Source organism: Sminthopsis crassicaudata, chromosome 3, assembly GCF_048593235.1.
Source record: "Sminthopsis crassicaudata isolate SCR6 chromosome 3, ASM4859323v1, whole genome shotgun sequence".
NCBI lineage: Eukaryota > Metazoa > Chordata > Mammalia > Dasyuromorphia > Dasyuridae > Sminthopsis > Sminthopsis crassicaudata.
Window position 1 is genome coordinate 319,231,932 of NC_133619.1, and position 15,646 is coordinate 319,247,577.

A 15,646-nucleotide genomic window follows, 5' to 3' on the forward strand; every position below is an offset into this window, starting at 1 on the left:
TTAGGGTAAGGACCATTTTTTTTCGTCTTATAACAGTGCCTGACATATATTAGGCACTTAATGTTTACTAATATTAGAATGTAAAGAAAAATTTTTCTCTGCTGAAAAATTTATTGAGGCCCATTTGGAAAAGGACCCACATGTACAAAAATATTTGTGGCTGCCTGTTGGAATACCCATTTTGGGTTGGATCTCCAGCAGCCACTGTTAGGTGGCTCCCATATATTCCAACAGCTCTCCCATGTTTGTTACACCACATTGTGCCTGCACCGGCTGTGGGGAGAGTCATCACTAATAGCCTGTGCTTTATTGCTATGAGTTTGTGTAATACATCCCATGCTGATGGGCTTGTATATACCCGTTTCTAGTAAAATCCTTCAGCCCAGAAACCCGCTAACAATATCTGGCTTGACTCCCCACTTCCCTTTGGTGTTTTTCATCTCCCTTCCTGAGAAGTCGGGGGTGGGGCAGGGGTGTGTGTGATCACCTCCTTTTTGGTGTTTTTACCTCCTTTCCTGAGAAGTCAGGAAGAGTGTGATCCCTCCTTTTTGGAAGGCATGATCACCTATATTTCTAAAAGAAAGAGATGTAGAGGGCTAAAACTGAAAAGGTGTACTTGAATCAGAAAGCAGAGCACTTAAGGCTAATTACCTATTTGATGTGAGATAAAGGCTCTATATACATATATTTAGATGATATGGTAATATGATGGCTCTCCTCATGATTGGCATTGGCTGAATGTGTGGTGGTGAAGTAATTACAGGAAAGGATTGAAGGGCTGAGGGAGAGAAGTCGGGCTGAGGAGGGAAGTCCCTCCTCCCAGGAAGGGGAGGAGAGAGGCTGGAGTCTAGACTCAAGAATCCAGGATACATCTTTGGCAAGCCTCCTGGCAGCTTGCCTGCCTTCTTCACTTCTCCCCCTAAAGACCAAGGACTTTGATTGATTCTGAGGTCCTCCAGGGAGTTAGCTCCGACCTAAGAGCTGGCTTTTTTTGTAGTGGCAAGGAACTGGAAACTGAATGGATGCCCAACAGTTGGAGAATGGTTGAATTAAGTTTTGGTATATGAATATTCTTGTTCTGTAAGAAAATCAGCAGAGTGATTTCAGAAAGTCTGGAGAGACTTACATGAACTGATGCAAAGTGAACCGAGTATACAGCAACAAGATTATATGATGATCAACTATGATGTATTTGGCTCTTTTCAACATAATTCAGGCTAATTCCAAAAGACTTGTGATAAAGCCATCTGCATCCAGAAAGAGGAATATGGGAACTAAATGTGGATCACAACATAGTATTTTTTATTTTTTGTTGTTTGCTTTTCTTTCTAATTTTTTCTCCTTTTTGATCTGATTTTTCTTGTGCAGCATGATAAATATGGAACTATGGATAGAAGAATTGCATATGTTTATCATGTATTTTTTATTACTTACTGTTTAGGGGAGGAAGGGAGAAAAATTTGGAACACAAGGTTTTATAAGGATAAATATAAAAAACTATGTTTGTATATATTTTGGAAATAAAAAGCTATTATTTAAAAAAGACCCATTTGTTGAATAGATTTCCTGCTTTTTAAAAGTCAATACTCTTTTTTGGGATGCCACATCCTAGCTTATTTATTATTTTGTTTTATCATCAATTTGTAAGCTCTCTGAGAGGAAGGATTTTCTCCAACTTTGTGTTCTCAGTATCTAGTAAACTGTTTAATAGTAAATGCTCAATGTAATATATATGTTCATATATATACACTATTATATGTAATAAATATTGAATTCAAATACATACATCAAAGATGGATGTCTATAAGTTTACCCATTGAGAAGGAATAAAATATTCTTTCATTCTCAATGCTAATAAAGACTTGTTATTTTTTAAAAAGTATATTGATACTAGCTTAATTTGTATTTAGGACACAATGATCCTTGGAAAGTATTTTTAAAAAAACTGTCAATTATAGAAGGTTGCCATTTGTAACAATAATAAAAGTCTCTGATATGGATCAAATAGCAGGCAGCCTACTTACATATAGGTAAGTCAGAAAATAAAAAGATGAACTACCACAATCTTTTCTTATCTATTATTTGTTATTAATTATGAGAACTAGTTCCAAGATTACATTGGTATAGAAAACTCCTGGATGAAGAAACTCCCTCTACCAATGCAAGTTTGCACATTCTCTCCAACTCATTATATGAGAATGTTTCTTGAGAAATTAGGCAATTTGGCCAGGGTCACATAGCCAGAAGGCATCAGAGGTGAATCTTGAATCCAGATTTTCTTGGCTTTAAGGCTGGCTTTTATGCAATAAGTCATGTAGTTTCTCATTCTCAAGAATATATGAATTTTACTTTCATAATTTGTCAAGAGAAAAGTGGCATGAATATGGTGGGTGATCCATATAGAACCACTAGAACCACTAGAAAAACAGTAAATAAAAAGAGAATCCATTCATTTATCAAGACAAGTTGTATGATTCTTCAAAAGTACAAAAAAGGGATGAGACTAAAATGTTTATGACTCACACTGGGATAACATTTATTAAAATACTATTACACACAGTGCAGTGCCAGTTAAAACAAAAAACCAGGATGGAGGACAAACTATACAAATAATTTAATGGAAATAGTCAGTATTTCTTGAGGAAAAAATTTCCATTTTTACCACTCAGCATGATTAATAAATAAAAGCTTTAAACAAATACAGGCTGAATAAGTAAATATCTAAGATAAAAACAACAAATATTTTAAAAATCAAGTTTTCAAGAGAATTCAATGCCCAACCTATTTGGGAAACTGCAAAAGTACTTACTTATAGTCAGTTTGCTTATTGTCCCATAATGACCTCTTTTAAGATAACACAGGGAAGGAATAATTTTTGAATCTATAATCCATAATCCCTTTTCAGTTACCAGATCTAGCATTAGCTAATTATTATTGCTCTTTGACATTTGATAGCTTATCAAAATGGGTACTGTTACAATAGTGAATATAAAAATTTAAAATGCAAATTACTATTTTTTTATTTAAAAATTCATTGCTCACCATTATAGCTAAAAGTTTACATTAAAAAAAATAAGCACATTCTATAATATATACAACTATTCTCATTTACTGAACACACACAAACATACTCACACATCCATTAAAAAAAAATTAAATAATGTGCTCAAAAAAAGTGGGAGAAAGCAGTAACTTCCAAAGGAGTTAGTCTGAGACCATGAAGATGTTAAAAATGTTCTCATAAATCAATAATTGTACTCATACCAGAGAGAAAACTTTTATTACAAAGACTGACCTATACCAACTCTGTTCTTTAGGGAAAAAAAAAAACAACTAAAAGATTTTGTCAAAGATAACACTTATTATGTGACCAAAATAAGAGGACTTCAATAGTTTCAGAAACAAATGTTATAGTTTTTGTTAAAATCAAATAGTGAGAAATTTAAAAGGTTCATTTTGTCCTCGACTTGGTTCCTCAAAAGAACCAGAATGTTAGACTGTAATTCCTTAACTGTCAAATTTCTATTCAGAAGGGCTTTTTCTTAAATAGGTATTTTTTCAAAAGGTCACCATTCAAAATAAATGCAAAATATGACAAATGTTTTACTTCTAACAAGAACTGATGCATACGTTTTTGTGTGCTAACTAAAGGAATAACAAAAGTTGGGAGTGGGGGAAGCTGGGAAATGAAGTTCATGAAGAAAATATTTAAAAATAAAACAAAGTCTGTAAAACAAACTTCACTTATGTCACATGTGTAGAGAGAGCAAACCAGCCTTCTTCTCTTTGCTTCTCAACCTGTTGAATACAGAGGCAGAGAAGATTTAGATAAATTATCTGAAGGATGTTACAACATACAGGAAGCCACTCAGTTTTCAGAGGTTAGAGTAATAAGCAAGTTATACATCATGTCAGACAATCAGATTTTATTTGTAATTGCTATTGCTCAAAACTTTTATAAGGATAAAAAATCCTAAAGAAGGAACAGATAATCTACTTACTTAGGAATCTTGACAGTTTTTTGGTTTTTAAAGACTGCTCTATGTAATCTTATCATGGATACAAACTAACAAGGAGGAAAAGAAGTAATGGTCTCAGTACAGGAAAGAGAGATAAATTATATGAGTTACATATAATATTTTGCTAGTACATTGGAAAAAATAAAAACCAATCTAGTGGTACTAAGCAACTAAGATACACTTAAGTATCTAATATTTATAAAAACACAATTATCTTTGGATTGCATCTATGATGTCATCAAAGGGATTTCAGTATAGGAAATTCCCACAGAGGAAATTTTCTTTTGACAATGCAAAATTAGTATCTGCACAGCAACTTAAGAAGATTGCTGCCTTGGGAGTAAAAAACTTAAGCTACTTAACCAGGCATTATGTATCAGAAGTAGAGTGCAAGAAGATTCCTAGTAATTCTTCCTCAAAAAGGAATGTCAAAGATACAAGATTTGATTTGTTGACACTGAAAAATGTCTGGTCATAACAGATGACTTTAAATATTAAATATTTATAAAATATTAAACTTCTATGTGTTGCTTCAGCAAAATTTGATACATGAAAAACACTCATAAGAGACATCCATCCTTTGGGCCATTATTATCCTAAACATTATTTAGATTTGTCACATTAAAAATCTTACGACTTGGGGCAGCTAAGTGGCGCAGTGGATAGAGCACCAGCTTGAAGTCAGGAGGACCTGAGTTCAAATATGGCCTCAAACAATACTTCCTAGCTGTGTGACCTTGGGCAAGTCACTTAACCCCAATTGCATCAGCAAAAAAGAAAGAAAAAAAAAAAATCTTACAACTTTATCTTTCCTCTGTAATTCACCATGCTACCATGTATGCCATACTTTCTACACAAAAATGTGCTGCAAGAGATGTTAATAGTCTTCATGAGTTGTCATGGCCAAAAATATTCATCAGTGGCCAACTTTCTAATGATGAGCATCTCAAAATGGGTGACTATAGTTAAGGTTAGGAATCAAAATTCTAAAAGAAAAATAACTCTTTCTCCTATTAATCTCACTCCACCCTCATTCCAAACCCCATAGTAAAAATATGTTTTAAAAAAAAAAAAAAGGCAAAGCATTGCAGTCACTTTTCCTCATGTACCTTTGCCCTCTGATTGAGAGATGTAAATCTTCCACTCCCTGAAGTGGTATTTAATGGGGAGCAGGAATAACTGGTGGCACCTGAAGATCTAGTTACAAAGAAAAAAAAAGACAAAGCTGTCATATTTCAACACTCAAAACTTGCGTAAAATTATTAAAATGTTGGAATGTGGCACAAAGATCACAATGAAATTTTAACTCCAAGAAGTTCAATTGTTTAACTTGGAGTGACTTTGAAAAAAAACATTTTTCTCCTATCTTACTATTTCTCCTCTAACTCTATCTTCACTGATTTGTCCATACATACATATCCCCCCCTTTGCATCTGTGATTTCTTCAGTTTTTAGAGAGGAGTTTGGAATTTTCCCTTTACCAACTTGGAAACTTAAAAAGTTTTCCTTAAGTACAAAGAGACTGACTTGTTCAGAGTCACAGTCAAGATATGTCAGAGGCTAGACCAGATTCAAGATAAAATAAGTAAGTATTTATTAAGTACCTACCAAGTATAGGGCAGGCTGCTAAGTTCTGGCAACACAAAGAAAGGGGGTGGAAGTTCCTGCTATCAAGGAACTTACAATGTAATAAAGATAACTTATAAACAATTCTGTTTAATGAAGATGTACAGACTAAATTGCAGATAATCTCAGAAGGAAAGATACTAAGGATGCTAAATGTAAGAAGATCAATTTGGGGTCATAGAGCTTTCTGTCCATATACCACGTTGCTTTTTAATTTAATGTAACCAAAGTTATTTATTCTTTCCTGATCTTTTCTTTCCCTTAGTTAAGAATTATTTTCCAAATTACTGCTATGAAATGTGACTAATAGCCTCATGTTTTTATTATATAAACTTTTATATTATTATTGTGCATCTATTTTAAGCTTTGCAAGATACATGACTTAAATTGTCAATCTAAACTTAACTTCTACCAAACTGTTTTTCAGCTATCTTAGCAGTTATCAAAGGGGCAGTCCTTTTTCTAATTTATATTCTTGGGTTTATCAAGCACTGAAATATGATAATTTTCTATTTTTGTTTCTTAGTCTACTCCACTGAGCTAATTTTGTTTTGTTTTGGTTTTTTTTTAACCTTTTCCAAATACTTTTGATTACTATTACTTTAAAATATACTTTGGAGTCTGGAAATGTTATGCCCCTTTAATTCATATGAATTAAAATTAAGATTTTTCAGGAGCCTGGGCTTCTAGAACTTTCTTTGATTCTAACAAATGAATTTTGTTGTTATTCTGTCTCATTCTAAAAATGAAATTTGATTAAGATTATACTAAATCTGCAAATTAAGATGGTAATGTTATTTTTATTATATTAGTATGGGTTAACCACAAGCAGTGAATATATCTCCAATAATTTAAGACTTTTATTTTTTGTGGAATGTTTTGTAGTTATATTTATGTAAGTCTTGTACACATATTAATAGAGTAATTCCGAGATGTTTTATGTCATTTTGAATTTTTGGAATGAAATTTCTTCTTCTTCTTTTTTTTTTTTTTTTTTTTGCAAGGCAATGGGGTTAAGTGACTTGCCCACAGTCACACAGCTAGTAAGTGTCTGAGACCAGATTTGAACTCAGGTACTCCTGACTTCAGGGCTGGTGCTCTATCCACTTCGCCACCTAGCTGCCCATGAAATTTCTATTATCATTTCTTTCTGTTTTTATCAATCCATCAGTTATTCATAAAGCAGTGCCAGGCACTATGCTAAGCACAGAAGACACCAAAGACAAAAATGAAATATACTTTTTTTGATGATTGATGAGGGCAGAGGAAGAACTTATTTTTAAACTTGTTATTATATTTAAGTTATCCTGTGAGATTTAAAAAAATTATCTGGCAGTATACTGTTATGTCATATGCAACTAAGGATAATTTTATATCTTCTCTGCCATTAATTATATCTTTTTGTTTTCATTGTATTATTGTAGCTACCACTTTTAGAAGCATAATAAATAATAATAGAAAGGGCATCCATCTTTTATCCTACTTATACTAGGAAAGTTTCTAATATTCTTCACTGAAAAAATGGTAATTCTTGATCTTAAGTATATTCTTTTGGTCTTATAAAAGATGGTTGGATTTTTTTGCCCCCCATGCTTACACTCTAATAATAATTTAAGCATAAATCAATCTCATTGTGTTAGAAGTTCTTCCTCCATCTATAGAAATAATAGTTTTCATTATTCTTTTTACTAATATAATTATCTTAATTGTTTTCCTAATGTTGAATCAAATCTTTCCAACACTAGTTTGGATCCTATTTGATCACTGTGAATTATTTTCTGCATCTACTACTCTAGTCTTCTTGCAAGGTTTTTATTTTAAAAATTTGCCCCAATATTCATTAGCTAAATTGCCTGATAATTCTTGTTTTCTGCTTCATCTTTTCCAGGTTTGGGTATGGTGACCATATTTTTCTCCTAAAAAGAAAGTCTGACAAGATATCTTTTGTCTCTATTTTTGCAAAAAAGTTTTTGAAACATAGATATTAATTGTTCTTTAAGAGTTCAATAGAATTCATGGACAAATACCTTTGGCCCAGGGAATTTTAGAAGAAAATTTTCTGATGATGACTTATAACTATTGAAAAGAGCCATGGTTTTATTGGTGGATAAGAGAAAAGGATGAAAAGAACTACACAGTCAATTCTAACTGTGAATAAGAATAGAATAAACTCACTCATAAACAGAATAGGATAAAGCACTGAACTCAAGATACAAAAATTCAACAATATGTTATTTACAAGAAACACACTTGAATAAAAAAGATGCACACAGAGTTAAAATGAGGGGCTAGAGAAAAATCAATAATATTTCAGCTGATATTTAAAAAAAAAAGGCAAAGGTAGCGATCATGACCTCAAACAAAGCAACAGAAAAAAATTGTCTAATTAAAAGACAAAACAGGTACTGCATATTTGGGAGTCTATCTGCCAAGAGAAAGCCAGAAATTAGAAAGCCAGGTACTATATGAACACAATTATAAAATATTTTTCACTCAAATAAAGTTAGAGCTAAACAACTGGAAGAATATCAAGTGTTCATTGATAGGTCAAGCTAATATAGTAAAAATGACAATTCCACTTAATTTATTCAGAGCCATACCAATCAAACTGCTAAACAATTTTACTTTATAGAACTATAAGAGATAATAACAAAATTCATCTGGAAGAACAAAAGCTCAAGAATTTCAAGGGAATTAATGAAAAAAAAATGCAAAGGAAGTTGGCCTAGCTTGTAGCAGACATAAAATTATATTATAAAACTGCAGTCATCTAAACCATTTGGTACTGGGTAAGAAAGAAAGTAGTGGATCAGTGGAATAGATTAGTTCACAAGACACAATAATCAATGACTATGGTAATCTGTTTGATAAGCCCAAAGACTCCAGCTTCTGGAATAAGGACTCACTATTGACAAAAATTGCTGGGAAAACTGGAAAATAGTATGGCAGTAACTAGGCAGTGACCAACATCAAACAATCTATACCAAAATAAAGTCAAAATGGGCTCATGACTTTAAGACATAAAGGGTCATATTATAAGCAAATTAGGAGAACAAGGGATAATTTACCTCTCAGCTCTATGAAGAACGGAGGAATTTGGGGCAGCTAGGTGGCACAGTGGATAGAGCACCAGCCCTGAATTCAGGAGGACCCAAGTTCAAATCTGGTCTCAGACACTTAACACTTCCTAGCTGTGTGACCCTGGGCAAGTCACTCAACCCCAGCCTCAGAAAAAGAAAAAAGAAAAAAAAAGGATACAGAAGGGAGGAATTTAAGACCAAAGAACTAGAGAACATCATGAAATACAAAAATGCAAAATGGATAATTTTGATTACATTAAATTTAAAAAAATTTTATATAAACAAAACCAATGCAGCCCAAGATTAGAAGGGAAGCAGAAAACTGGGAGAAAATTTTTATATCTAGGGTTTCTGATAAAGGTCTCATTTCTAAAACAAATAGAGAACTGACTCAAATTTATAAGAATACAAGCCATTCCCCAATTGATAAATGGTCAAAGAATATGAACAATTTTCAGATGAAGAAATTAAAGTCATTTCTAGTCATATGAAAAAATGTTCTAAATCACTATTGATTAGAGCAAAGAAAATTAAGACAACGAGGTACTGTTTCACATCTCTCAGATTAGCTAAGATGATGGGAAAAGATAAATGTTGGAGGGGATGTGTGAAAACTGGGACATTGATACATTGTTGGTGGAGTAATGAATTAATTTAGGCTTTAAGTGAAAAAATGCTCCCAAATCACTAAAGATTGGAAAAATGCAAATTAAATTCTGAGGTTATCAACTTCAAACTTTTATTGGTTAATATGCCCAAAAAAGAAAATGACTCTAGGAACTATGAGAAAATGGGTACATTAATACACAGCTGATGAAGCTATGAACTAGGTCAGTCATTTTAGATAGCAATTCAGAACTATGTTCCAAAAATTACTAAACTATGTATATGTCCTTTGACTCAGCAACATAACTACTAATTTTTATCACCAAAGATCAAAGAAAGAGGAAATGAGATCTATATGTGCAAGATATTTATAGTAGGATTTTATGTGGTAGCAAAGACTTGGAAACTGAAAAGACTGCGGAATGATTGAACAATTTATGATATATGAATACAATGAAATATTACTGTGCTACAAGAAACCCTTAAGAGGAATATTTTCAAAGAAACTTGGAAGTACTGATACAGAGAAAGTGAGCAAACCAGGAAAATAGTTTATATAATATCAACTATATTTTAAAAGACAATTTTGAAAGACTTGATAACTCTGATCAAGACAATGACCAACTAATAACTCCAGAGGTTCCATGATGGAACATGTTATCTACTACCTGACAGATGTGATAGACCCAAGAATTCAGAATGAGACATGTTTTTTGGACAGGGCCAAAGCAGGAATTTATTTTGCTTGATTGCACGTGTTTGTAACAGAGGTTTTTCTTGTTTTTTCAATATGAATGGGAGCTGAAGGGTGAAAGGAATAGAAGGTAAATCTTCATTTGAAGAAAAAGTAATTTTAAAAAAGTTTAAAGACTGAAAAAGATTACCAATGCTATGATCACCTAAAAAAAGAGATGACTGTAAAATCATCAACAATTCCCAATAAAACTTTCTAATTATTACAAAATCTTTATAAAAATAGTCTATGCATACAATTAAGAATATCCCACATGTAAATACAGAAAGGATACAAGCAACTTTTTGCAAACTACTTTCTAAAGCATACTACAACTTCACAGTTACACAAGTGACTTAAGCCCAAAGAAGATAAGAATTTTTACGTCTACATTTTTTATTACCAACCCCCCCCCCCACAACAAAAACATTTGATTTAGCAAAAATATTTTATCAGTGTTGAAGCAGGGAGATTTATGTTTCCTAAATGTGTTTCCAAAAAATGAGAGGATGATAAAATTCAAAGGAACCTTTATTTCCTATGGAAGTGACTTTAAGGTTTTCCAGATGTGCTTGTTTGCATATTGTAATCAAACCCTAAAAGATTTAAGAGTCTTTTCAATTATATCTATATGTATTTAAAAGAAATTGGCTTAGCCAAAAAAAAAGTGAATAGAGAATGCATATGGATAGAATTACAACATATAATTGGTTGGACCATTCATTAAATTAAGATAGATATATTGTACAAAGACTACATGTGAATCTAACATTAAATAGGAAGAAGAAAAGAGGTTAGTTTATATTTAGAAAGCTGCCCACCACTTTGAATGACTGCAAACTGTTCCCTGACAAAGAAATCCATCTTTAGTTGACACTTAAATGTCTGCAGGACTAGATTGGAAAAATTTCACAGGATGAGAAGATACAAGTAAACTATGATCTGCATTAGTGTAAGGAGTAGGTTTATCAATGAACGCATAGATATGCTGAAGTATCAAAGTATCAACAGCAATAAACTTTCCTGAGAAACTAGTATATACAAAAAGGGAGAAGTATAGATGTATAGAAGACAAGATCCAACCTTCAAGTCACTTTCAATCTAGCTAGGTTGATAGCACTTAATTACATTTGAAAAGATCCATTACAATACAAGATATACAAGCTAAAAGTAAAGAGAGTTACAGACAAATCTAAAGGAATTCAAAGAGATCAATCACTAAAAATTGGAGCACTACAAAAAAAGCCTTATGAAATAGAAAGTGGGGGTGGGAGGAACTGAATCTCTTTCAATTCCACTTTTCTCTGGAACTTCTTGGTCCTCAAATCCTTTTATATTCAATTGTGGTTTCTTTCAGACCCCTTTACTTCTCTTTATCCAAGCAACCCCTCCCAATTAAAACTAAATCAGAATGCAAATACCTTATCATAAAGAGTTATGCAAAGTGCCTCTTGTATTTTTGGTGTTGAATAAATATTTATTTACAATAACCCCACCTTCTTGCATTCATCCCATTAGCAGGAGAAATAGCACAGCCTTTTGAGCACTCTGTAGCTTCTGCCCCTGGAACAGACGCTTCAATTGTCCTCTTTCCACCTTCTAGAAAAAAAAAAAAAATGTTAGCTTCATTAATCTTCCATTTAAAGAAATGATCATTCAATTTTAGTCTTGCTACAATCTACAGATTAGCAATCTTTCTGACCATTATTTTTTGACAATTATGGGCACAGATATAAAATATACCTGAGTTATTAAAAAATGGAACTATGAAACAAAAATAATGTAACTTTTGTTATTAATAACAAAACATCACAGTAAAGTGACCAATCAGAAACTTTCTAGTAATAAATACCATGGTAAACTTTTAAAATGGAAAATACAGAGTACCTATAAGAAACCCAAAAAATTCTTCAATCAAAAGTTATGTCTGAAGTTTCAGACAAAAGAAAGCTTTCAGACACTTCTTTGAAGAGTTTAACATTTGTTAAATAAAAGGGTTTATAAGGTAACAGGCAATTAAAAATTTACTCCTCTACTTGAAAGAAACATTGGGTTACCAAAGGTTATGCCAGCAGAATATAAACTCCTCTAGGTAAAAATGCTTAAAGAATGAGCCTAGTGATGTCTGTTGTCCAAAGACCAGGACTGCTAAATTTAGAAAGGCTACTCACCATACTGACTACAGAGTAATGAGTATTTTATCTGAGTATTCAAACAGACAAGAACTGTCAAATGCATTCAGTGGATAGACTATCCAGACTAACACAATTCTCTACATACGAAAGCACTTAGATTAGATATCTTTCACACAGATGTACTGGGTCAACAGTACCAGAATAGAAGGTTCCAGAGGATAAGGGCTACATATTAGTTAAACTTTACCTTCCTTGGAAGCTGGCACAATGCCTTTATATTATCAGTAATTAAAAAAAAATGTATTAAACAACTTTAATTAAACAGAATATACTACACTAAGGGAGTTGGTTGACTTGCTATTCATAAATGTTACATAATTAAAATAAGACTTCCTTTGTCCTAGCATGTTTTTTTATAACAACAAGTGATGCTGTTATACAGATTGTCTTTCACCCTCTCAAACTCAGTAGTCCAAAATTAAATTTATCACATTCTTTCCCATCCTTATTCCCATCAAAAAAAAAAAAAAAGAAAGTTAGTTCAATTTCCATCCTCAACTGACAAGTTACTTCAATAAAACCATCATCCTTCAAGTCCTCTATTTGTCAGACTTTTTCTTTCATGTCTGAAACTTAGTCTTGTCACTAAGTCATGTCTTTCATAATCTTCCCTCTCATTTACCTTCTCATTGACTATTATAATATTAGCCATAATGACCACATCTCGTGTGGATTAAGTCTTTACTTCAAATCTCTTTATCCAATCTTCTTTCACATGACCAACAGACTAATCTTTCTAAAACACAACTTTCTACACATTAAATATTTTGTTCAAAATTTATAATGAATTCCTATTATCTACTATATAAAATCTATTCTTTTCTATCAGATTTTCAAGGTCCTCCATAAAATGTTCCCACTCTACCTACCCAAACTTATTTACTATCATACAGGACTTGCCAGGGTTTAGGACGTTTAGTTACTGCTGCTTCAGCATCTTTGATGATGCTCTTCTTCAACCAAAAATAAATGTTCCTTTCCATTACCTATCTATGAACTTTCAATCCTTGTAGATCCAGTTCAAACTATACCTCCTATTCACATACAAACATACCCATAAACAATATAAAGATCCTAAAGATAAATATGTATTTTATTTAATTTAAATACAATTGTAAGACATATGAAATTATAAATCCTAAAGCATATAAGCTGTTCATATTAATATGTGTGTTATATATCATGCCCAGGATATGTACACTTACATAACATATATGTTCTTATCCATAATGAATTCTCATTTGTTGTAACTTCTATACTTGTAATTAATATTAGATAAATAATATTTAAATCATAGACATTACTTTTGTTTTCCCAGAGTATGAATTTCTTGTTAACTACACTGATTTACATATAAAAATATGATAAAATATCACATGTATAAAAACAAACAAAACTACAAAGGTAACCTTGTAGAACAGTTGCCAAGTTAATTCCCTTATTATAATTTTTTTGAATTGCTCTATTAAAAAACAAATAAAACTTTAAATCAACTGAATCACTGCTTAGTAACTGTTTACTGTGTTAGTTTTCTAAGACAACTATTAGATGAAATTATGAAAATAATTAATTTTCCCTTTTTTCACTTGTCAAAAACATCCTTTTGATGCTCACCAAGTGATGTTTGAGACCAAAGCAATTCTATTGCTATGGTCACTGAATCTGTAACAGAGGTGCTTAGAGGTAAGAGACAAAGGAAAACTTGTTTTTCAGGGCTGCATTCAGTATAATGTGCAATGTTACCCCAAAGATTCTCTCCCTACCCTGCAAAGCCTTGTATTCATGCTAATTATCCATCTATTGCTCTTATTCCTAAGTTTTAAACCATATTACCCACCAGTCCATGCTCTCAAAGGTGAGTGACCAGGGGAACTTGATGGAGGGGAAGAATCCAAACAGACAAGTTTTTGCTGTTCTATTAACTGCAACAATTTCCCACGAGCCTCTACACTCTGACGATTCAATTCTGCTATTCGTTCCTCCATGCTGTTTGGTATTTGTGTTTGCATTGCTGGAAAAGTCTTTAAAGAAAAATAAGAATTCAAAAACTCAATTACACAACCTTTCACCATTTTATATATAATATATTTTTCTGCCTAAGTACAATTTATACATGCAACCAGTGCTCTCTATAAATCTACAGAGAAGAATTTCATATGTACAATTAGAAATGTTTGCCTAAATCTATGGAATATTACTTGTAGTGTTACCATTACAGAAGCCCTTTTCCATTTGAATACATTTCTATGAAACTTAAAATGTATACTGGCAACAGGTCCACTCAACTTAGTTTTTCCCCTTATGGGAAATAAGGCTGACAAAGCTTATGCTGTTCACCATAGCATCTTCCTAACCTGGAGACCAACTATGTTGAGTTTGATCAGTACCAATCCTTGAAGGGCTAACGGAGAAGAGATTCTCACGGAATATTTCAGAACACAAATGTGTTAGGTATGAGAGCACAATTAACTCACCACAAAGACATAGTTGTTTCCTAGATGAAATCTCTATCTAGCTAATTTAAGTAGCCCAGATAGCAAAACTAAAAGAAGTTGGTCCAGGACCTTCTAAATGACCTAGGTCAAGCTGTTTCTAGACTTGAAGGCTTGAAAAACAGTCTAGAAATTTCAGGTCACTGCTCATATTGTGTGATATGGGAATAACTTACAAGTTTAAGATTTTCCTTGAAATTACTTACCAAACTGTTTCAATCTATCCCCTTTTATCAACCCACTATTACTGATAGCATACCTAATCCTTACACACTGCAAGAAGATAAGTAGTGACACATAGTGAAAGGAGCAAAGGAGGAGTAAATAACAAGAGAGTAGTTATACATTCTATACAGAAATGCTCTAATATATATATATATATATATATATATATATATATATATACACACACACCCACCCCACATATAACAGAACCTCTGAATTATGTCATAAACAGATATTGCCCTTGGTCAGCAAAGAGGAGGAATACAAATTAGAAAGATTTCAATTCATAGCCAACGCCCATTAATAGAATGGTAAGCCTGAAAAAAGTAAGAAATTACAAAGTTCTTGGTTATGGTAAAAGAACAAGAAAAGTAATCACAAAAAGCAACAGCAACAAATTTAAACATTAAATTGGGAGGTCTGACTGAAATAAGCCTATTTTGTCAAAAGCCCTTTAAAATGTTTGGAAAACTATTATTCTCAAGTACTCAAAAAATAAGCAGTCCACTATTCACAACTCTGGTTTTAATGAACACTATATGTATACAAATGGTCAATTGTACCAATATTCTCTTATGTCAGAGTCTTGAATGCTGTTGCTATCTGTGGGAATCAATTCCTAACTTAAAAGTTCCTACCTCCCAGGGAGCAGTGCCTATGAAAATTCTAT

The 15,646-nt window shown here is 32.4% G+C and overlaps 1 protein-coding gene across 4 annotated transcripts in view; it reads right to left on the reverse strand.

Annotated features, from left to right (window-relative positions):
• Window positions 1–2,511: 2,511 nt before the first annotated feature.
• Window positions 2,512–15,646, reverse strand: part of SPICE1 (spindle and centriole associated protein 1) — a 62,851-nt gene continuing 49,716 nt past the window's right edge. For 3 of the 4 annotated variants that reach the window (XM_074301206.1, XM_074301204.1, XM_074301205.1), the window contains 4 exons: window positions 14,097–14,280; window positions 11,561–11,663; window positions 5,129–5,216; window positions 2,512–3,798 (listed from right to left, as the gene is read on the reverse strand). In XM_074301206.1, coding sequence (XP_074157307.1) covers window positions 3,745–3,798; window positions 5,129–5,216; window positions 11,561–11,663; window positions 14,097–14,280 — 429 coding nt within the window. In that variant the 3' untranslated portion in view covers window positions 2,512–3,744. The remainder of the gene's footprint in view (window positions 3,799–5,128; window positions 5,217–11,560; window positions 11,664–14,096; window positions 14,281–15,646) is intronic. The other variant, XM_074301207.1, reaches the window with a different exon arrangement.